The sequence below is a fragment of the Nycticebus coucang genome, chromosome 11 (assembly GCF_027406575.1).
Source record: "Nycticebus coucang isolate mNycCou1 chromosome 11, mNycCou1.pri, whole genome shotgun sequence".
Classification (NCBI taxonomy): Eukaryota; Metazoa; Chordata; class Mammalia; order Primates; family Lorisidae; genus Nycticebus; species Nycticebus coucang.
Genome location: NC_069790.1, coordinates 12,360,895 through 12,385,042, shown reverse-complemented (window position 1 = coordinate 12,385,042; position 24,148 = coordinate 12,360,895). Strand labels below are relative to the sequence as shown.

Below are 24,148 nucleotides of genomic sequence, written 5' to 3'. Positions count from 1 at the left end.
CCCAAGAATATGAAAAACAGCTTCCGGAACTGCCTTTTGGGCACATCTTTTTCTCACAGAAACTTTTTGTTGCAGCGAAGCCATCAGCCCTCATTCTCGACCCTGCTCTGAACCTCTTTCTTGGGCTGGCATCCAGTGGGTCAAGGTTGTGGGTATTGATTCAGCATCAGTCTTGCTGTCCTATATTTTCCTGAGTCTTAGAGGATCTTTCCTTGTGGTCTTAATTTATCCAAACCACTACAGTGTTGTCTTTCTGGTTAAAGGACTCACTGAGGTTCCTCAAGTTTGAAGGAAAGTGTATATTTTAAATCCTTTTACCAAGGAAACTTTCCCTCTTGTTCCAGCCTACAGACTTACCTCTCTTAGTTCCACAAGGAACTGGAGTAGCTGAGCCATCTTTAGATCTTTTACAGACTTGAAGACATGCAGAAGGTGTTAACAACAGCAAGATAGCAAAGTAGGAAACATTTTTTAAAGGCTACAAGTGTACTATACTCATAGGTGTTAGACACAGATCAGTGTTTCTTGTTCATTTTGAGTGTGCGGTCTATTTATAACTCTCCTAAGCTAGAAATGATCTAATGAATGGAAACAGATTTCCCCCCACTGTTGAATTGAGGGTTCTGAGTTAAGAGTTCTGGGCTCTGTTCCTGGTTTGTCTGGTGCTATGGTTATGTGACCTCAGGTAGGTCCTTTAGATTGACCTGTTCAATTCCTCATCTGTAAAGTAAGGAATCAAATATTAAACAATCTGCTAACATAATTCTTAACAATGAAAGATCAGCAATTGAAAAACATAATAATATAAATAACAATATTGGCTTAATTTAGAGCATTTATTATATACCAGTCTTTGGTTAAGTGTTTTACAGGTATTTTATCATCCTATTCTCAAGAAAATTCAGTGACATATGTTCTATGATGGTCTCTATTTGGTGACAAAGTAAAGTGAGCATTAGAGCAATTGATTGCCTTGCCCTAGGCCGCATGGTTTGTGGAGAGCTGGCAGCAGAGAAAGGGAAGTGCTGGCTCCAGCCCTCCACCTCTCAACACCGTATTGTCACCTACCTACCTGTGACCACCTCCATCAACACCCCCTGACCGGCCATCACTCCATATTCAGAGAAAATTCAATATTTGTTCCTAAATTTTTAATCTCTCTGAAAGAAAGAATAAGACATTATTTGGTTTTTATGCTGTATAAAATCTATTTTAAACCAAAGGCTAATATCAAATTTGAGGGTTAAATTCCACAGCAAGAATTGCAAATGCACAAGCTTCCAGGGATCCAGGTCAGTATTAGACTTCATCAAATCTAAGGTGCCATGAAGTTAAGACCAGTCATTGGTTTTTATGTTGCCAAGCTAGAGAAAGCTCTCCAATAATAATTACAAGAAGCACTGGTGGTTAGCGGCAATCTGATTTCACAGGTATAAAATGGGATGTGATGGGATTGATGAAACAGTTACAGGGTTTCTGGGAAGGTGTGATGTTCCTAAAGAGGACTGTTTTTCTCAGCACCAGATCCTTGGTTCTGAGCATTCTGATTTTTAAAAAGAAGCTTGAAATCCACATTTTAAGTAAATGTTCTTTTCTTGCATAATATGAAATATGTAATTAGAAAATACTGGGCATTTATATATTTGAAATATTCTCAGCTTAATTTCTATACAAGATTTATTAAGATTTAATAGACGAAAGTTGCATAAATTTATGGTATACAATGCGATGCTTTGATATGTGTATACATTGTAAAATGATTAAATCAAGCAATTTTTTTCTCCTTTTGCTACATTGATAGAAATGTGGTGAGTCAGGGCCTTCATTTCATCTGTTACTGGAGCAGCACACACTGTACCCCCCAAGCAACCTACCAACAGTAAATAAAAGTGACCTTTTCTTGGCTCAGCGCCTGTAGCTCAAGCAGCTAGGGCACCAGCTACATATACCAGAGCTGGTGGGTTCGAATCCAGCCCGGGCCTGCCAAAGAACAATGACAACTACAATCAAAAAACAGCTGGGCTTTTTGTAGTCTGAACTACGTGGGAGGCTGAAGCAAGAGAATTCCTTGAGCCCAGGAGTTTGGAGTTTGCTGTGAGCTGTGATGCCACGGCACTCTACCCAGGTCTACAGCTTGAGACTCTGTCTCCAACAAAAACAAAAAGAAAATTACCTTTTCTCTGCATTCTCACCAACATCTGTTATTTTTTGTCTTTTTCGTTATTCAATGGTGTACAATGGTATCTCATTGTGGTTTTAATTTGCATTTCCCTGATGATTAGTGATGTTGAACATTTTTTCACATGCTCATTGTCCGTTTGTCTTCTTTTGAAAAATGTCTCTTCCTGTCCTTAACCCACTTTTTAAAGGGGTTATTTGTTTTTGTTGTTGTTGAGTTGTTTGAGTTCCTTACAAATTCTGGATATTAGTGCCTTGTCAAATGTATAGCTTGCAAATTTTTCTCTCATTCTGCAGACTGTCTCTTCACTCCATTGATTATTTCTTTTGCTGAAACTACGAAACTACTAGAAGAAGGGTGGTGCCTATGGCTCAAGGAGTAGGGAGCCAGCCCCACACATCAGAGGTGGCAGGTTCAAACCCAGCCCCAGCCAAAAACTGCAAAAAAAAAAAAAAAAAGAAAATAGAAGACTAAAAAAGGGCAGTGCCTGTGGCTCAGTGGGTAGAGCACCGGCCCCATATACTGAGGGTGGCGGGTTCAAACCTGGCCCCAGCCAAACTAACAAAAAATAGCCAGGCATTGTGGTGGGCACCTGTAGTCCCAGCTACTTGGGAGGCTGAGGCAAGAGAATCACCTAGGCCCAGGAGTTGGAGGTTGCTGTGAGCTGTGATTCCATGGCACTCTACCAAGGGTGACAAAGTGAGACTCTGTCTCTAAAAAAAAAACTACTAGAAGAAAACCTGGGGAATACTTTTCTGGACATTGGGTAGGCAAAGAATTTATGACTAAGACCTCAAAAGCATAGGTAACAAAACCAAAAATAGTTGCCAGGTGCAGTGGCTCATGCCAGTAATCCTAACACTTTGATAAGTGAAAGTAGAAAGATCAGTTCAGGCCGAGAGTTCAAGACAAGCCTGTGTAGTGAGACCCTGTCTATACATTTTTTTTAAATTAGTCAGGCATGGTGGTAGGTACCTGTAGTCCCAGCTACTCAGAAGGCTGAGGTGGGAGGATCACTTGAGCCCAGGGTTTGAGCTATAGTTAGCTATGATTGCCCCACATACTCCAGCCTGGGTAACAAAGACACTGTCTCTAAAACAAACAAACAAATGAACAAATAAACAAACCACAAAACAAAAGACAAATGGGACTTAAACTATAAAGCTCCTACACAGCTGTAGTTTCACATGTTACGTTCAAGTCTTTAATCCATCTTGAGTTGATTTTTTTATATGGTAAGAAATAAGGATTTAGCTTCCTTCTGTGTATGACAATCCAATTTTCCCTGAACCATTTATTGAAAGGTATGTCCAACTTTCTTCTTTTTACTTAGGATTGCTGTGGCTATTCAGGCTCCTTTTTGGTTCCATTTGCCTTTAGAATTGTTTTTTTCTAATTCTGTGAAAAATGATATTGCCATTTTGCTAGGGATTATATCGAATCATTGTCAATGTATTGTTTGGGGTGGTATGGTCATTTTAATGGTGTTAATTCTTCTGATCCATAAGCATAGAATGTTTTTTTCTATTTGCATCATCTACAATTTCTTTCATTGGTGTTTTATATTTTTCCTTGTAGAGATCTTTCACCTTCTTGGTAAAATATATTCCTAGATTTTTTTTTAAGCTATTGTAAATGGTATTACCTTCTTGATTTGGTTCTCGTTATTGGTATATAGAAATGCTGCTGATTTCTGTATGTTGACTTTGTCTCCCCATTGCATATGACGTGTGCTGTGGGTTTCTCATATGTGAACTTTATTATTGTGAGGTACGTTTCATCTATGCCTAGTTTGCTGAAGGTTTTTATCATGAAGGGATACTGAATTTTATCAAATGCTTTTTCTCGATCTATTGAAATGATCGTATGGATTCTGTTTATGTGATACATCACACTTATTGATTAGTGTGTATTGAGCCATCCCGTATCCCTGACATAAAATCCACTTGACCATGGTGTATTATCTCTTTGATGTGCTATTGTATTTGATCTGCTAGTATTTTGTTGAGGATTTTTGCATCCGTGGCTACCAGGAATATTGGTCTGTAGTTTTCTTTATTCTGCTGTTCCCTTGCCTGGTTTTAGCATCAGGGTAGTATAGGCCTTGTAGAATGAGTTGAGGAGATGCCCTCCTCTTCAATATTTTGGAACAATTTCCAGAGGATTGGTGTTAGTTCGTTGTATGTTTGGTAGAATTTGACTGTGAATCTATCTGGTCCTGGGCTTTTCTATGTTAGGAGATATTTTTATTTCTGAATTCAGTCTTGCTACTCTTATTGATCTGTTCAGGAGTTCTATTTCTTCCTCGTTCAATTTCAGGGGGTTATATGTTTCCAGGAATTTGTTCATTTCCTTTAGGCTTTTTAGTTGATCATAATAGTCTCTAATTATCTTTTGTATTAATGTTCCTGTGGTATCAATTGTAATTTCTCCTTTTTCATTTCTGATTGTGTTTATTTGGATCTTTTCTTGGTTAATATAGCTAGTGGTTTATCAAGTTTGTTTATCTTTTCAAAGAACCAACTTTTCATTTTATTGATCCTTTGCATTCTTTTTTTGTTCTCTATTTCATTCTGCTTGCATTTTTGTTACATCTTTTTTTCTTCTGACTTTAGGTTTGGCTGTTATTATTTTTCTAGTTTCTCAAGGTATGATATTAGGTAGTCATTAACAAATTATATGATCTTTCCATTTTTTTAATGTAGATACTTAATGATATAAACTTCTCTCTCAGTACTGCTTTTGCTGTATCCCACAGGTTTTGGTACATTGTATTTTAATTTTCATTAATTTCAAAAATATTTATAATTTCCCTCTTAATTTCTTCGTTGACCCAATCATTATTCGGTGCATGTTGTATAATTTCCATTATTTTTATGGTTTTTGAAGTTCTTCTTGGTATTGATTTCCAGCTGTATTTCACTGTCATCTGGGAAGATACTCACTATGATTTAAATTTTTATAAATTTGTTAAGACTTGTAGCCTAAAATATGGTCTATCTTGGACAATGTTCCATGTGCTGGTGAAAAGAATGTGTATTCTAGAGTTGTTAGGTAGAGTGGTCTGTAAATGTCTGGCAAGTCCATTTGGTCTTAAGTTCAAATTAAGTCCAATGTTTTCTTATTGATTTTCTGTCCTAATGATCTGTTTAGTGCTGTAAGTAGAGGGTTAGCACCTCCCCCATTATTATATTGCTGTCTATCTCTTTCTTAAGGGCTGTTAATATTGTTATGTGAATCTGAGTGCTCCAATGTTTATATCCCCCTGTTGAATTGATCACTTTTTCATTATACAGATGGCATCAAAATAATGTATCACATGAAAGGAAGAAAAAAAACTGTGTTAAAATTATAATACATCACACTTGACTTGTATAATTGCAAGAGATACAATATAGAAAATAACAAACATTTTAGTATATATTGAGTATTACAATATATATAATATATTGTATTTAATATAGTTTTTTCTTTCTTAAAACATGTATACATTTTGAGGACACCTTCTGTATAATAGCTTTCTTTGCCTTTTTTTCTTTACTGTTTTTAATTTAAAGTCTGATATAGCTGATATAAGTATTAGAAAGTATCCTGTTCTCAGCCTAAATGCCCACCAACACAGGAATGGATTAACAAGCTGTGGTATATGTACACCATGGAATACTATTCAGCCATTAAAAAAAATGGAGACTTTACAGCCTTTGTATTAACCTGGATGGACGTGGAAGACATTATTCTTAGTAAAGGATCACAAGAATGGAGAAGCGTGAATCCTATGTACTCAATTTTGATATGAGGACAATTAATGACAATTAAGGTCACAGTGGGGGTGGGGGAAGGGGAGAGCAGAGAGAGAAAGGAGGAAGGAGGGGTAGGGAAAGGAAGAGCTGAGAGAGGGAAGGAGGGAGGGGGATGGGGCCTTGGTGTGTGCCACACCTTTTGGGAGCAAGACATGGTTGCAAGAGGGACTTTGCCTAACAAACACAATCAGTGTAATCTGGTTTATTGTACCCTCAATGAATCCCCAACAAAAAAAAAAAAAGGAAGGAAGGAAGGAAGGAGGGAGGGAGAGAGGGAGGGAAAGAGGGAAGGAAGGAAGGAAGGAAGGAAGAAAAGAAGGAAGGAAGGAAAGAAGGAAGGGAGGGAAAGAATCCTGTTTTCTTTTTGGTCCCTGCATGGAAAATCTTTTTCCACACCTTTACTCTCACTCTGTATATCTTTATGGGTGCATTTCTTGTAAGCAGCAGATAATTGGATCATTCCCTCCCCAATCTGCCAATCTCTATCTTTTAAGTGAGCTATTTAACCCATTTATATTTAAGGTTAATACTGGTATGTGAGACTTTATTCTTGCCATATTGTTAATTGTTTTCTAGTTGTTTTATAAATTCTTTGTTTCTTTCTTTTTCTCTTTTTGTCTTAATGTTTTGATGAAACACTATCATGTTGCTACTTGATGCTTTCTCTTCCTCCTTTATGTAACTATTTAATAAGTCTTGTTAATAAGATTTCAAATCTTTTATATTTTCGTATGTTTTAGTGATGGTGAATATTGACCTTTAATTTCCATATTTAAGATCCATTTGAGCATTTTCTCTATGCCAGTCTAGTGGTGATGAATTCTCTCAGCATTTGCTTGTCTGAGAAAGACTTTTTCTCCTTCTTTTATGAAGCTTAGTCTGGCAGGATATAAAATTCTAGACTGAGAGTTTTTTCTTTCAGTACTTTGAAAATGCTGTCCCATTCTCTTCTGGCCTGTGGGATTTCTGCTGAGAAGTCTGCTTTTAGCCTGATGAGATATCCTTATTAACTTTAGACATTCTAAATATAATATGCTGTCATGAAGTCCTTTTTGCAATATTTTTTCCTGGGGCTTGTTCAGCCTACTTTATCTGGATGTCTTGCTTTCTTGCTAGACTTAGGAAACTTTTGTTGATTGTTTCCTTAAATAGATTTTCTAAACTTTTTGATCTCTCTTCCCCCTCAAGAATACTGATAATTTCCCTCAATGAATCCCCAACAATAAAAAAATAAATAAATAAATAAATAAAATAAATAAAAGAATACTGATAATTCATAAGGTCAGTCACTTGATGCAGTCACAGATATCTCTAAGGCTTTATTTATTCTTTTTTATTCTTTTTTCCTTATACTTGTCTGACTAGATTATTTCAAAAGACTTCTCTTCAAGTTCAAAGACTTTTCTTCTTCTTGGTCTAATGTTATTGAAAATTTCAAATTTATTTTATATTTCCTTCAGTGAATTTTTCACTTCTAGAATTTCTGTTTAGTTTCTTTTTTTTAAGATATCCATCTCCTTGGTAAATTTCTCATTCATATTCTAAATTGATTGTATTAGTTTGCAGATTTCTATCGCATCTCATTGAGCTTCTTTAAAATTAACATTTTTAATTCTTCCTCTGACATTTTGAAGAATTTCTTTTTTTTTTAATTGGGATCTATTGCTGGATAATTATTGGGGACCTTTGGTGGCATTGTATTTAGGAAAGAATTATTTTGTGATGATCTTTCTATCTTATTTGTTGAACAGACCAGAACATTTAAGTAAATCTGATTTAAAAGGATATGTTGAAAATTAATTTTTTAAAAAATTCAAATACTCTATGGGCCAGAGAAAACATAGCAATTTTAGACCATGCACCAAAATAGCCCACAGCCTTATCTGTGCCCAGTGGGTGACTTTGATGGGTTTGAACCAGGTAAGAATGGCCAATAGAAAGTGAAGCAATGACTCCTATTCACAGACCAATGGAACCAGTTGGCTGAGTAATAGTGTAGACAAGAAAGTGTAAGGACCTCTATGAAACACCTGTAACCCTAACAATTTTGGAGGCCAAGGCAGGAGGATTACTTGAGGCCAGGAGTTTAAGATTAGCCTGAGCAAAAGCAAGACCTGTCTCTACAAAACAGAAAATTAGGTGAATATGGTGGTACACAGCTATAGTCCTAGACATTTGGGAGACTGAGGCAGGAGAATCACTTATGGTTTCAATGAGCTATGATAATGCCACAGTACTCCAGACTGAGCAACAGAGCAAGACCCTATCTCAAAAAAATAAAAAGAAAAGAAAGTAAGAGGACCTGGACCAACGTGCCAGCAGTGGAGATGCAAAGAAGTGGATCGTTTGTCCATGATAGAAGATGCCGTCCTTAGCACTAGGAACAAAGGCCACCATAGGCCAAGGTCACCAGAACCTATGCTCACACTCAGAACCCAGATCAAGACAACAGTTTTGAGGGTTGGTGAGGTTTAGTTAGGGACAACTTTAAGACATTTATCTTTCCATTACCTTTTAAGATACTCGAGACTGGGGCTTCTCACAATGTGGTTCTCCCACCAGCAGCACCATCACCTGGGAACTTGTTACAAAAACAGATTCTGGAGCCCTCCCCAGACTTACAAAATCAGGCCTGCTGGAGGAGGTCCCAGCAGTCCGTGTTTTATCAAGCCTGCAGGTGGTTCCTGTTCATTCTAAAATTGGAAAACTTCTGCTTGAGAGCAAACAGGATTCAGTTATTTCTCGGGGTTTGGTACAATCTTATCATGTTCCCTCTTTTAGAACAATCCAGCGGCACTAACAAGAAACTATATTAGAGACTCATGGCTTCATAGCCTATAAATCAGTGGGGGAAATGTAGCATTGATTAATCCCAGCTAGCATGCCCATTCACACAGCACTTCTCGTGCAGTCTCACTACCTTCTTTTTAGTAAGACAAATGTTGAGCCTCTCAAACACAGCACTCCTTTGCCTGAAGAAGATTTATTCCTGGTGCTAAAATATGCAGTCCTGTGTGGTCAAAGGTAGAGAAAGAAAATCATTCCTAATGCAGTGACACATTACTTCCAATTTTCTCCATGAAAACTATAGGAGACATGCCTCATTTTTCCAACCCCTCCCTTTTCCCCCATAGTATTCAGCAAAAGTACCTTAAAATTGGGAAGCCCACACCTCGCCTTCAAGGCAGTAAAGAAAGCAAAAGCTGTGAAGACTCTGGAAGCTGGTCTGGTGACCGCAGCGTCAGAAAGCAGAGGTTAGCAGGCAGAATATGAACAAATACGAGCAAAAGAGAGACAAGCATCCAAGCTGCATGTGAAGAAACATCCCGAGGAGGCTAACAAACTCTGTTAGCTGGGTGAAGTGGGTTCCGCAACTCTTGTTTTATTTAAGTCTTCCAGACCAGACATTGAATTTCAAGAAATCATTGAATTGTTCTCAGCTCAACTTTCATATTTATAAACAGGATGTGGGAGTGAATAATGCCTAATTCTTTAGGCAGTTTACAGAGTGTGTATAAAAGAACAGGCTTTGTGCCTGACACATAATTGGCTTTCATCTGTCTTACTGGTTTTCCTTTCCCTTTGATGGGCCTTCTCCTGTCTTCCCTCCCAGGTATCTCAGGGGATTCCCTTGGGAATTGACTTGGAGTTTTGTGTTTCACTTTTCAGGCCCCCGCAGATGGCTTTGCCCTTTCTGTTTCTAGGCTTTCTGTTGCAGAACTTGAAATGAGCTGTGTTACCACCTAACAATCATATTATGAAGCTGTAATAAGGGAAATGTTGTCAAAGGGTCTCCATAAACATGTATAAAATGTGATTATTTGTTAACTTTTTGCTTCTGTGAACATTGCGGGGATTCAGGGGTAGAATTGGAACTTGGACCTTGGCTTGGTTTGACTTTTGTTTTTATTTTTTTTAGTATTATTATTATTTTATTTTATTTTATTTTTTATTGTTGGGGATTCATTGAGGGTACAATAAGCCAGGTTACACTGCTTGCAATTGTTAGGTAAAGTCCCTCTTGCGACTTTTGTTTTTAGATGGCTTCAAGGCCTACCAGATTATTTAATAGTCTTTTTTTTTTTTTAATTGAGATTGAGTCTCTCTGTGTCACCTTGGGTGGAGCATCGTAGCATCATATCTCACAGCAACCTCAAACTCTTGGGGTCAAGTGACCCTATTGCCTCAGCTTCCCAAGTAGCTGGGACTACAGGCGGCTGCTACTGTAGTCATTTTTCTATTTTTAGTAGAGACAGTGTCTTGCTCTTGCTGAGCCTGGTCTCAAACTCCTGAGCTCAAGCAATCCAACCACCTTGCCTCCCAGAGTGCTGGGATTACAGGCATGAAATCACTGCACCCATCAGTGTAACCTGGCTTATTGTACCCTCAATGAATACCCAACAATAAAAAAAAAAAGAAATCACTGCACCCGACCTATGTAATACTCTTTATCTTGGAGGTAAAGTGATCTAAGGTGGAACTCATAACTCCCTGTTTGGGGTTGCTGATACGCCATAGCTTGGATATTTTATTGTTTATAAAGTAATGGTACTTTGCAACTGATTTTTAGATGTCATTATCAATAATGGATCCCTCCAATTTTCGTTTACAGGCAGATGAGATGGGGACCTGGTGAACAGATAAAGGCCCAGTGGAGTTGCAAATTTTGATCTCTGGCATCATTTTCCGTTTAATTGTTCTGTAACTAAACACAAACCTCATCAGCATTTTTAGAGGAAAGAATTTCACAATTATTAGAGAATAATCATGAGTATGAAAATGGAGTTATCACATCATAACTGAGCATAACGTGACCATGCTCCCCTTAGAAATTCTGTGTGCACTGCAAGGGGCATGTCCAGCTTCCACCCAAAGGAAGTAAACCCAGGTCTGGGCTATTAGACGAAGCAGCTCAGATTTCAGTGCTTTGAAATCTCCTGCTTAGTTTCAAACTGCATGCACATTTTGCATCCATCTTTAAATTTCTTCATGTTTGTTTTAAAAAGACAAATAATCTTAACCAAAATTTTGAGTAAAATTCATGTTCCAGGGCAGGCATCTTTGCCCTGAGTCCTGCCTACTTCTGAGAACAGGGAGCACCTATCTGAAAAGCCCAGATGTCCTGGGAGACTGGAAGAACTGGAAGAGCAGAGCAGCTTTTGGAAAATAGCTTTTTTCTTTTTTTCTTCTTTTGTCTACAGACCTGTTTTTGATGCATTGAAGACATAGACTTCCTTTATAAATACCCTGAATACCAGGAGAGGAATATTTAAAGATGAACAACCAAAATATGTATGCTTCCAAAAGGAAGGAATAAATGTGCTATCCTTTGTGATCACTGCATATTTAAGATCTTTTTGGCTTAGCATGAAATATGCAGTTTGGTTCAACACATACGCTTTTTAAAAATACACATTGGGGCCAGGTATGGTGATTCATGCCTTTAATTTTAGCACTCTGGGAGGCTAAAGCAGGAGGATCACTTGAGCTCAGGAGTTCAAGACAAGCCTAAGCAAGAATGAAATGCCATCTGTACCAAAAAATAAAAGAACTAGCTAGACATTGTGGCAGATACCTGTAGTCCCAACTCAGGAGGCTAAGACAGGGGGATCAATTGAACCCAGGAGTTTGAGGTTGCTGTGAGCTATGACACCATGGCACTCTAGCCTGGGTGATGGAGTAAGACTCTGTCTCAAAAAAAAAAAAAAAAAACCACAAAACATTGGAATGCACACATTCTAGACCTATAATTCTGTAAACTATAATTATTAAAATAAAGACATACAGAGAGTAGGGGAAAGGCAGGGGTTTATGAGACAAAGTGGTTATATTCTTGTGAGGCCCTGGGAATCTATATTTTACATAAAATAAGGGGAATGTAGAGGGGGGCAGAGGGGATTGAAGGAAGCATCAATTGTGTAGACGTCCCTGGGTAGGTAGAAGAATGTCTGACTCTGTTCGTCTCCAGTTCTGTTACCTGTAGAGATGAACTTGTAATTCATTATTAGTGTGGAATCAGACAGGCTTTAGTTTTAAGTGCTGGACACAGGTGCAATTTGCATGTCCTTGTTTACAGGAGATTAGCAAGGAATTTCCTTAATGAATAACTTCACAGGCTCTTCACAGGTGCCTGAGGATTTTACCTCCTCCTTTGAATAAGGAGTTGGGTGGGGGTGGCCCTGTGATTTTGATTTTCTTTATACAGGCAGTATAGCACTGTCAGGAGGTCAGCCTTGGGAAGTTTCCTATGGCCTTGTCCAGGCGGAAAAGTCCACAGCATGAAGGAGTTTTGAAGCCCTGCTTACACCCTTGAGGACTGGCCACTTTCAGAGTGAAGAGAAGGTGTAATCTCTGTGCTTTTTGTTGCTCTCTGTTTCTCAGTGTCAGCTGATCAATCTATGGGAAGGGCAAACACACATCAGGGAGGGAAGGGCTCTCTGAGGGGACCAGGACTAATGCTCGGGACCAGCCAGCATCCCACTCACCAATTCCAACCACGTCTCACTCTGGTTCTTTATCTTCAAACAAAACTCCAAGAGATAGAAACCTGTCGAAGAGTTTGGTGTCACTTACCCCACTTGATGACAAGCCACAGGTCACCTGTGTTGGTTTGAGCAGCCAGTGTCCCTGAGATATACTCACACTGGGCCTCAGGAAAGACACACCAAGACTTGCTGGCCAGCTGCAGCCACATCCACAGACTCATGGGGGCTCCTGCTTCAACATGAGGAGATGACATAATGATGCCTTTGTGTTGCCCTCGGCTTGTTACCAGAAGCTCAGCACTTGTCCCCAGGGTTGGGTTGCATCAGAACAGGGAGAACAAATGGTTGAGGAAAAGGAAAGATGAGAGTTTATTAATCTGCCAGCAAATGAAGAGAATGGCAGACTCCTGTCTTAAAGTACTATCGTCCTAATCATAAGCAGAAATAAAGACTTTTTAAAGGGAGGGTTTTCAACGTTAGGGTATTATTGTTTAACTGTAGCTGAGGGTTCTGACTGATCAGAGATTGTCCAGGGAAGACAGTATCTCACAACTTCCACCTGCTCGGACCACCTGGATTCACAGGACCTCCACCTACCTGGACAGTTCCCATCTCCTGCGGTACAAAGAACAAAAGACAATCCCCTGCCCTTTCTAACCATCGGCCTGAGGCATGGTTGCAGGTTTTAGTTCTCAAAAATGGGGAAGGAGTTTTAGAGAGACAGAAAACAGGTTTACCTTTTCTAGGCTGCTCCCTCTGTCATAGGCTGAGGCTGTGAACCCCAGTGAGGCCTGGCCATTCTTTCTGGTATCATATCAGGTTGATAGGAGCATCCAGTTACAACTCTTAAAGCATCAAAAATGCTGAGAGAGGAAAGAGACTAAGCCCACATAATCTACAAAAAAAAGACTTTGAATAGGACATTATGGAAATCTCCATTTTTCTCTTCCTCAGGATAGATTATCTTCTAAAAAGTGGCCAATGTGGTGGATTTGCTTTACTATTCACACTTTTAAAATTTTTTTTTTTTTTGCAAACATACAATACATGCAATGGGAAATCAGAAGAGTTATTCTGCCTTCAAATAAATATTCAAAATCATTTCATAACAAAACCCTCTTAAAAGAGAATGGAAGCCAGGACTCTAACTCTCTTTATTAACTCATTAACATATATTAAGCAATGATGAAAAATAAAGTGTTTTAACAGCCTGGTTTGCAAACACCTACTAGACTGAAGACAATCCATGTAACAACTGTGCTCTGAAATTTTCCAGGAAGGCAGTTGATTAATTAAGAGAAACCTTGGAGTAGCTTCTTAATGCCATGTTTCAGCTCCTCCCTAATAGTTTCCTGGAAATCTCTAAATAATAACAAAAAAGCACAGATATAGCAGTTCAACACTACACTTTGCTAAATGGAAAAACATTGTAATTACAACGGCAAACATCTATTGACCTATCATTCTATTGCCTTGGGCTCTGCTTTAATAAATACCTGTTGCAAATTTGAATGTAAAGAGCCATTATTTGCATACATAGTTACAAAGGGCCTTTAATATCAAAGTAATTGAGTTTGTTGATTCCCAATTTTTTTGCAAAGTACCCCTCGCCCCCACAAGCAGATCCTTTATTCCTGGGAAAGACATTCAGTTGCTAGAAGCATCTTGTAATCAGTTGCCCAGTCAAATCACTGTCTTCCTTGCCTGTCGATGGAGAAATAACTGTGATTAAGCATGTTGTATTGGGGTGTGAATACCCATTTCAATGCTTGTTTTGCCTGTCTACCATTTTCCTTCTTCTTACAGATTTTTAAAAGCATTGGCTCTGATGAGACTGCCCCAGGGCAAGGAAGTCGGAGGCTGATCAGCTTTTCTCTCTCAGGTATGTTCTGGTCACCTAGAGGCCTTATGGACAGAGTCAGAATGTCAGCTAAGAGTCAACAGACCTGCTTCAATCTGACTCTTCCCTGCAAGTTACTCCACCTCTGTGAGTTCTCAGTTTCTCCACCTGAAAAAGCAAAAATTGTAAAAATCTCAATTCTTCTTAGCAACTGTAGGGATGAAAGGAAACTTGCCCTTCCTCCCAAAAATTCACCATAAGATCAACCCACAATTAAAGCAGATTAATAAGAGAAAGGATGTACTTACTGCACACACAGGGAGAAATCAGAGGGATAACCCAGTTTTCCAGTGGAGTTCAGATGCCTTTATACAGGCCTCTCAGGGGGATGGGGAAGACTGAGGAGTATAGGGCATAAACAGTTGCTAGGGAGGTCACTAGAGAGGATGAATGGATGGGGGAGAAACAGACTGACTTGTGGGTGGGTCATTTTAAAAGTTTTGAGATACACAAAAGTCAAGAAAAATAAAATCAGTGCAGATGGAAACAAACGAAGCCCTCCCAGCAACAACAATAAACCCAGCAAGCTGGTACCTTACACGAGTGAAACACAACATGTCTATCTCCTAACATTCTGAAATAAAGAAAAAAAAAGACACTATTAACTATGTTTCTTGGAAGTGAAATAACAGACCAACAGTAACATAGTCTGTCTCAAAACTTGTGCAGTAGCCATGTAGATTAGCCTAGAAGACAGGTGTTTATGACACAGATAACTTGGGCCAGGTGCACCTACATTCCTGGCCCTTGTTCCTGAAATATTTTAGATTTTAGGAAAGGGGAACAGGAGCCAGTTGTCTCCTTTGACCATCTTACCAGGCCAGGCCAGTTTATGCAGTTTGAGGGAAGGCCTCAATTCAAAGTTTTCTTTATACCACGGAGTCATATTTGGAGTTGAAACTTCCTTAGCTCCTTCACTTCATAAGGATAATGACGATCTCAGTATGTAATGGATGCAAAAGTACTTTCAGATGATGGGAAGAGAGGCTGCTCCTCCACTTTTCCTGCAGGGCCAGGGCAATAATTTGGAGTAAGTAAAGGTTGGGGGAGCCTGGGGAGAGAGGCAGCCCTCCAACCCTTCATCTACACAAACCCTTGCAAGGAGCCCAACTGATAAAACAGATAAAAACTGAGCTGCTCAAAAAGTACATTCATGGAAAAGAAAATCAATGGAATCCAGTTAAAGTCTGTCCACGAATAGCATAATATTTTAGTATAATAGTTTGTTTTCATGAATGTACCTTGGTTCTGTAATATGTTAACAATGGGGAAAATTGGGTCAAGGGTATATGGGAAATCTTTGTACTATCCTTGGAACTCTTCTGTAAATCTAAAATGACTTCAAAATTAAACATTTAAAAGAAAAACTGAGCGGCTCTGGCTTAAATGACATACAACGCTCAAAGCTTCATATCCTCAATCCCACCCTAAGTGGTTTTTAGCACACAAAGACATGAAGTCTGAAGACTCGATAGAGCCCAGGAAAACTGCTAGCTTAGCTTGTCAAACCCAGAAATGTTGCAGGCGTGAAGGCCCAGGATCAGGGCTCACAGGCATGAAGTGCACGGGTCTCCTGGGAGGTGGACAGTCAGCTGGGGCTTTCCAAGCCTAAGTGAGCCCCATAAAGCAAATGTGCGTCTTAAGATCCATCGGCAGCTTCGGCATGTGCCCATCTGTGTTGAAAGAGAAAAACAAGAAGAAATGCGATACTTTGTGTTACTGCAGCAAAAGCTAACAGCTCCTGCTTTGCCATTCTCCTGTTTCTGGAGAAATAACAACCAGCCATCAAAAGTAGTAGAATACTACACAACTACATGCCAGAAACCAACAAGAATTTTCACTATTCAGAGCTCCAGGGTAGCCTCAAACGGCATACAGGGTATGCAGGACAGATCTGGGAAGGGGTAAAGACGCTATTCCTTGGGCCTCTGACATGGAGATGTGTGCTCACAGACCTACCAGGGGAAAGGAAACTGCCCTGTGACAGCCCATGCAGGGTCATTGTCCTCTGCTCAAGAGGAAAACAGTACACTGAGACAGCAGGGGCTACAGCAGAGAAAGGGTTTAACATAGCAGGTGCCATGCTGGAAGATGGGCAAAAGTTCTCAAATCCATCTCCTCGAGAATGTAGAGGAAAGAATTTTTAAAGATAGTCTGGCAGTCGAAGGGCTAGGGAATTGGGTCTGCTGATTGGCTGGGGATGAACTCATAGGGTTGGGAGGCAGAAACTATCTTCTCTGTTGGAAGATTTCTTGGATAAGGGGTCTTAAGGCTATTGGATCTGCTCCCACGGGTCTGGCTGGCATCAGTAGGTCCCCTGAAATGCAGAGTCTGAGAAACATGTCAAAGACCAGTCTCGGCCCTTATAAGAGCAATATTATCTGGAGAAGCACAAGTCTATGGATGTCATGATGGCAGTGTTATCCACAGGAGTTGAGGGAGTCACAGGTCTTGTGCCTGTCAGGGAGAATAGTGCCATCAAGTAGTAACCAGTTAAGGCAGCAAGGAAACTAGGAAACAATGGCTAGTTAACTTCTGGCTATAACTATACTTTTCTAAAAATCGGGCTTTGATTACTATTTATACCTTATGCCTCTATATTCTTTTAATATAGACAATTTCACCCACCTTGCAACTTAGCTCACAGAGCTTCTTTCTAAGGTGATCAAGGTTGGTTCCGCCCCTCCAGTCTCCCAATATATCATTTTTCTCATGCTTATTCCAAGACAACAATTCCCAGCAATGGAACGTGACCAGGGACATAAAGCAGCTAAAGAAGCAAGGCTGAAATGGTCGTGGAAGTCTGATACTCAGGAGCTGGATATGTGTTTGATTCACTATGTCCATCTAGCAACAACAAAAAAAATACTGCTGAAAATATCAAAGTAAATTCCATGCCTCAAAGAAAGACAAGATAGAAAGGTCAAAACTAGACCTAAGCAAAGCCAACCAAGTATCAAATATGGACTCAGTGCTGGTCAGCTCTGAGGGTAACAGGGGAAGGGTTCCGACAGCAACCAGCTAGACAACACCACCAACAACAGATGGACAAACACTGGGACCACAAGATCTGTTCATGGGGGAAAAATAGAAATTTTGACTTGAAGTATGTGTGCTGTAAATATTCTACCCTATTAAAAAGTCGAAGAATCTAACACTCAAGAGAAAAAGAAAGTATTCTGTTGACAGGTATCTATGAAAGAGAAGTAAAGTATTTGTCACTCATCTGTTATACCCTCAATAAAATTCAGGAAAGTACAGGATGTGGTAAGACATCCGAGATAAGAAAGGATGAAAAGGGAGATCTTTGAAGCTGGCAAAAATAAAAACTTAGAAGGTGTTTGTTTTCTATTGATGCTGTAACAAACTACCACAAACTTAGTGGCTTCAAACAACATTCACTCTTCCTGTTCTGAAGGTCAGAAGTCAAGAATGACATTTAGGGGACTGAAATCAGAGTGTCAGCTGGTGCCTTCTGGGAGCTTTGGTGCAAGTCCCATTCCTTGTCTCCTTCGGCCTCTAACGGCTCCCAGTGTCCTTTGGCTTGTGGCTGTGTCACTCCATTCACTGCTCTGTCATCACATTGCTTCCCCTCACTTTGTCCTTTCTGCCTCTGTCTCCTGTGATTACACTGGGTCCAGGAGAATCTCCCCACCTCAAAATCCTTAACTTAAACCCGTTTGCAAAGACCCTTTCACCATGTAAAGTCACCTATTCACTGATTTTGGGGACTAAGGCATGAACATCTTTGCGGGGTCATGATTCTGTCTACCACAGGAAAGGAGAGATTTAAAGTAAACTCTAACAAGTATGATCCTCAAAATTGTACAATTAAAAGAATTAATTGAATTCTTAGAATTCAAATTGAATTGGAATTGAATTTAGAATTCAAATTGTATGGGAGAAAATGCAAACATTCGAAATTAAGGACTAGCTCAATAAATGACCATAAAGCCAAATGATTAAATACTATATTTAAATTCTAATTTTAGAATTAAAAGTGAGCGTTAGAAAGCAGCACAGAGCACAATCACCATGGCAGGATTGGAATCAGGAACACCGTGGGTGCCTTGAGAGTCTCTCCCAGAAGAGATGAAGGGCCAAACACAGAAAGGAGGGTGATGCCTCCCCAGCCAACACATAATCCTTCCATCCGTGTTTTTTGATGAAGAAGTCAGAGCAAATTGGACATGCTAGAACAGAAAACTTCATGATAGATAACTTTGAAGATAACTTTGAGTCTTTAACTTAAAGAAGACCATCAGGTGCTAAGAAAAACCCATGTACCTAAAGAGACCCACACTCAGACAAATCTTGTAAAAATTTTTTCAGATATAGCCACAGGAGACATTTGGGCTTAAAAAGCATTATACTTAGTGTATGATGCCCCATGATCATATCAATGTACACAGCTATGATTTAATAAATAAAAAATTTAAAAAAGCATGATACTTAGAAAATAATAAACCTCATGCTTATATCAGACTTGTCTTCTGAGATGCGAAATAATATAGCAAAGCCTATAGAATTTTGAATATAGCAGATTTGAACCCAAGATCTTTGGGTCAACCAACTTGTCATTTATGTGAGCAAGGAAGAGGAACATATTCCCAGATTTGCCAGGGTGCAGAGAGCACCACCCTCGCGCCTCACCTGTAAGCAAAGAAAATTCAAGAATTGGAGACTAGACAATATAAAAAGGACTGATTTTCTTGTTTAGGATTTAAAGTGAGAAATAATCAGAAGGGTAGCTAAGGAAATTGCCTTCTCTAGAAAACTTTCAGAGTGCCATGAACTTATCAAAGCAAGATGATTTACACAAATGCTTTACTTTGGGCAGCACTGGTGTCTCAGGAGTAGGGCGCCGGCCCCATATACCAGAGGTGGTGGGTTCAAACCTGGCCCCAGCCAAAACTGTAAAAAAAAAAAAAAAAATGCTTTACTTCTCAAATCTATTTCCATTTTCTGATTTTACTACTTCTTGGAGGTAATAAATTTCTGACATTTTTCCTTTAATTTCTGATGAATTATACTTTTAGCACTGTCAGTTAAAAAAAATCAGAAATGTGAATAAAGATTTATTCACAAACGTATTGGAGACAATTTAAACATTCAAAATTAAGGACTAGCTCAATAAATTACCATAGAGTCAAATGATTAAATACTATATACTCTTAAGAATTACACATCAAAATGTTCTAAGAGGCATGGGAACATCTTTATGATTTTGTAGGAGAGGAAAAATAATTTTTCCTCTACCCTTTGTGAATTCTTAGCTGGGGATTCCCTGTAACAAAAGACAAATTAACAAGAGAAAAATAGAAGTTTATTAACATGTATATTTCATGTCTATATGGGAGCTCTCGGGGAAAATGAGTACATCTCCACAAGGTGGCTTAGAATTCCGGCTTATGTAGCATCTTTAAAAAGAATAATACAATTTTTAGAGAAGTGACAAGACAAAGGAAAAGGACCTTGAATCTGCAGGGACAGCAAATTGTGAAAAAACTGTGGTAGACAAATGCTAGGTAGTAAAGTTTGTTACGTAGAGTTCTTGGGACTAGCTCCTGGTTAGTAAGAGTCTGAAGTCATCTTTGGTGGTCAGCCTTCATCCTCCCTAGTAGAGAGGGCAGGAGGGATACTTTTATAAATACATACCCTGCTTTCAGGCAAATAGAGAGAGAACAGAGAGCTTTTTTTTGTATCTGCTTCTTCTCAATTCCCTTCAGCTCAAAATAATACTTATGCCGAAGCGGCATATTTTGAGAGTTGTATTCTGGTTTCTCACATATAACAGGGTGGCATATTCTGGGCCTGCACATATATAATTCAAGGCAAAAAAAATAAAGGATGCAGAATTGAATACAGTCACAACTCTGCAAAGAAAAATATTGGAAGAAAATAAGAAATTTGGCCGGGGTTGCCACTGGAGGATACAATTTAAAATACTTTTAAAATTCTGTTTCTTTTCTTTCTATATTTAAAAATGTTATAATAAATGTGCATATGTTCATCATCAGAACAAAAAGTAATACAAGCAAAAGTGGGAGAAAACTAAGCATCATGTATTTTTGGAAAATCATAGAACTCTTGGGCTCTTACAGCATCTCTCCCACAAATCTCACGGTTGAAGTCATTGAGACTTGAAAGCGTACTCAGCACTACAAAGTTCAATAGTTAGTGTTCCAGAACTAAAATTGGGGTGTAATGACTCCCAAAAAGTGCCAGTACAGGGCACTTTTAATCTGTGCCTCTTTTTCCAGCAGTTTTCAAATACTTTTACTCCATGAAACATATATTTCAAGAAATATGCAGGTTTAACTTAAATGTGTAAATCCTTACAGAGAAAAGTGAAAAAGTTTACATAAGAGAAGACCTATACAAATAAGGAAATGTCCTTGGGTGCAAAGTGTCAGTTTTCTAACACTGTTAATTCCCCTGAAACTAATGTATCAATTCAGGGTGGTTCCGATCAAAATCCCAATTTTTTTTAAAGGAGTTATTAAAATTTAGGAAGATTAATCTGGGGGTGGCGCCTGTGGCTCAAAGGAGTAGGGCGCTGGCCCCATATGCTGGAGGTGGCAGGTTCAAAAACCCAGCCCTGGACAAAAACTGCAAAGAAAAGAAAAAAAGAAAGATTTATCTGGAAGAAAAAAATGTGTGAGTGGTGAAGCAAAATGTCATCTTTTTCAAAAAATAAGAACAATGAAGAGCTGCCAGGTATCAAATATTTGATAAAGACATACCGATGTAGATACAAAAAAGTTGTTAGATAGAACAGAATAAAGAGCATAGAAATGAATTTGCAAAACTTGGTAAATGTAGAATGTAAAGGTTTTGGCACAGTAACTGAGATAACGCCGGAAAGGCTATGTTAACCACTGTGATAAAAATGTGTCAGATGGTTTATGAAGCGAGTGTATGATGCCCCATGATCATATCAATGTATACAGTTATGATTTAATAATAAAAAATATATATATAAAAAAAGAACTAGATATGTCTTCAAGGTGAATTGAAAATTAAATTAATTAAAAAAATTATATATCTAAATTTAAAAAAAAAAGAAATGACTCTTTATACTCGAGCATTTAACCCATGCTGAAGTTGATATTTTTATGAAAAGATAATATAACATCTTGGTTAAAAGCACAGACTTGGGAATTGAAGTGACAGTTTCAAATCTTATCTCTCTAGGCCTGAAAACCTGTCAGCCTCCATTTTCTTTTTCTCGAATTAAGGAGATAATCTCTGCTTTACGGAGTTAATGCTTGGGATTAAATCAGATAATATATTTTAAGTGCTAAGACTGATTTCCAGAATTTAGTAACTAGCAATAAATGGTAAGTTGGTGCAGGTGATGAGAGTTGTTATTCCGTGATGAGTGAAGGGTATACTCCGCGTGTCTTTCACACTCTGGGTCAAGTGTCCCCAAGACACTCCCAGGTTCCACCGTTTACTGGGAAGACACACAGGACTCAGTGTCCAGCTATACTCATGACTGTGATTTATTACGGTGAAAGGACACAGGAAAATCAGCAGATAGGGAAAAGGGCACAGGGGCAAAGTCTGTAGGAAGCCAGGAGCAAGCTTCCGAGGGCGTCTCCCAGGGGAGTTCTAGGAGCTGTCGCATTCCCCCAGCACCAGCTGTGACAGCACCCTTGAAATGATGTCTTCCAGAGAAGCTTCTTAGGGACTCAGCGCCCAGGGCTTCTGTCTCCTGCTTAGCATGTACCAAAACTCCAGACTGCCAGAAGAAAAGCAGTGTTCATCATAAACCGCATAGTTTGCACAAAGTTTGGGCACAGTGAGCCACGCTCATCAGCTCTGAGAAGGTGGGAACCCTCCTGAAATCCAACTTCCCAGACACTGTAGGCAGGAGTCAACCTCATACCAAGGCCTTTCTCAGGCAAGTCAACTCAGGCTGCTGTGTTAACTTTCGTCTGCACACACTCCTGGCCCTGGCGCCTGTGGGCAGAGCCCAGGTGTGGCAAATTTCTGTGATGCTTGTGTTTTCTGCCCTTTTTCCTTTCGTGGAACTATGTCGTAATGCAAGAGAGAAGGAATAATTTCATTATGGAGATAAGTGAAATCAACTCAAAATAACTTCAACGTGATTGCAGGTGGAAACCTCTACACGTTTTCATCAGTAACAAATTATTTAAACACTTCACAACTTGTGTCATAATTGAGAATAACTGATTCTGCGTATCTTTACTCCAGTTTGTTTCACTAGTATATAAATGCAAATAGCTTTGTTCGGCAAATACTTCAGTAATAGAAAAGTTTTAAAAATTACCTTCCTTGACAGGGCGCAATGGCTCAAGCCTATAATCTTAGTGCTCTGGGAGGCAGAGGCAGGAAGTTTGCCTGAGGCCAGGAGTTGGCCACCAGCCTGAGCACAAGTGAGACCCCATCTGTATAATAAAATAGAAAAATCAGCCAGGCAAGGTGGCTGGCACCTCCAGTCCCAGCTGCTCGGAAGCTGAGGCAAGAGGATCACTTGAGCCTAGAAGTTCAAGGTTGCGGTGAACTATGGTAATATCACTACACTCTAGCCTGGGAGACAGAGTGAGACCCTGTCTCAAAAAAAGAAAATCTTCTGAATTTTTTTAATTAAAAATTGTTTTCCTTGACATCATAAATACATTTCTAATATATTGGAAAATATACAGTGACTGCAGATCATCCTGGAACAATTATAAATCACTGTCAGTCTTTCTCTCTCTCTCTCTACACAGCATGGAATTATACAGGATCAGCACAACAAACACAACAGTTGGCTTTCCAGGTCCCGCCTCCCTGGCAGGGTTCAAGGACTCTCTGTGTTTTCTTTGTTCTTTCCTTCAGCGGCCATGCTCTCTGCTCTTCTCACCTTTCCTTTCTCTTTTTTTCTGCTAATTCTCTCACTCCTTACTGGGAGTAACCCTAACCCTAACCCTCACCTCAACCTGCCTGAGGAGCACCAGAAATCCAGTCCAGTCAGAGCCAGCGGGCCTCTCATGAACAGTGTAGATAACACAATGCAGTTGTTAACCTTACCAAAACATATTTGAACACAAATATCCTTTATCTTACAGATTTCCAGGCCATGGGGTTGAAGAAAGGGATGTTTTTCAACCCCGACCCTTATCTGAAGATTTCCATTCAGCCTGGGAAACACAGCATCTTCCCCGCCCTGCCTCACCATGGGCAGGAGCGGAGATCCAAGATCATCGGCAACACCGTGAACCCTGTCTGGCAGGCGGAGGTGAGTGCCAGGCCCTGAGAGGAAGCCCAAGTGACAGATTGGGACAGCTGGCCTGAGCCAGCCCAGGCTTTCCTTCCTTCCAAGGAGCCCAAACACTGCTGCTCGATCCATGCCTTTCATGGAGCCATGTTCTCTATGGGTTACAATGCTAGGGCTCTTGAGCACGTCCTTCTGGACGGCCTGAGAAACTTTTCTTTCTTTTTTTTTTTTTATTATATCATAGCTGTGTACATTAAAGCAATCATGGGGTACAATGTGCTGGTTTTATATACCATTTGAAATATTTTCATCACACTGGTTAACATAGCCTTCACCTCATTTTCTCAGTTATTGTGTTAAGACATTTATACTCTACACTTAGTAAATTTAACATGTACCCTTGTAAATGCACCGTAGGTGTGATCCCACCAATTACCCTCGTCTATGCGTCCTCTCCCCTTCCCTCCCCTCCGTCTCCTCCCTCCCCCGCTTCTTGGGCTATAGTTGGGTTATAGCTTTCATATGAAAGCTATAAATTGGTTTCACAGGAGGCGG

At 39.4% G+C, this 24,148-nt stretch overlaps 1 protein-coding gene across 6 annotated transcripts in view; it reads left to right on the top strand.

The window, feature by feature from the left end:
- The window catches only part of HECW1 (HECT, C2 and WW domain containing E3 ubiquitin protein ligase 1), a 458,920-nt gene that overhangs the window by 283,359 nt on the left and 151,413 nt on the right, over positions 1 to 24,148 (top strand). For all 6 annotated transcript variants that reach the window (XM_053608465.1, XM_053608463.1, XM_053608468.1 and 3 more), the window contains 2 exons: positions 14,271 to 14,346; positions 23,445 to 23,614. In XM_053608465.1, coding sequence (XP_053464440.1) covers positions 14,271 to 14,346; positions 23,445 to 23,614 — 246 coding nt within the window. The remainder of the gene's footprint in view (positions 1 to 14,270; positions 14,347 to 23,444; positions 23,615 to 24,148) is intronic.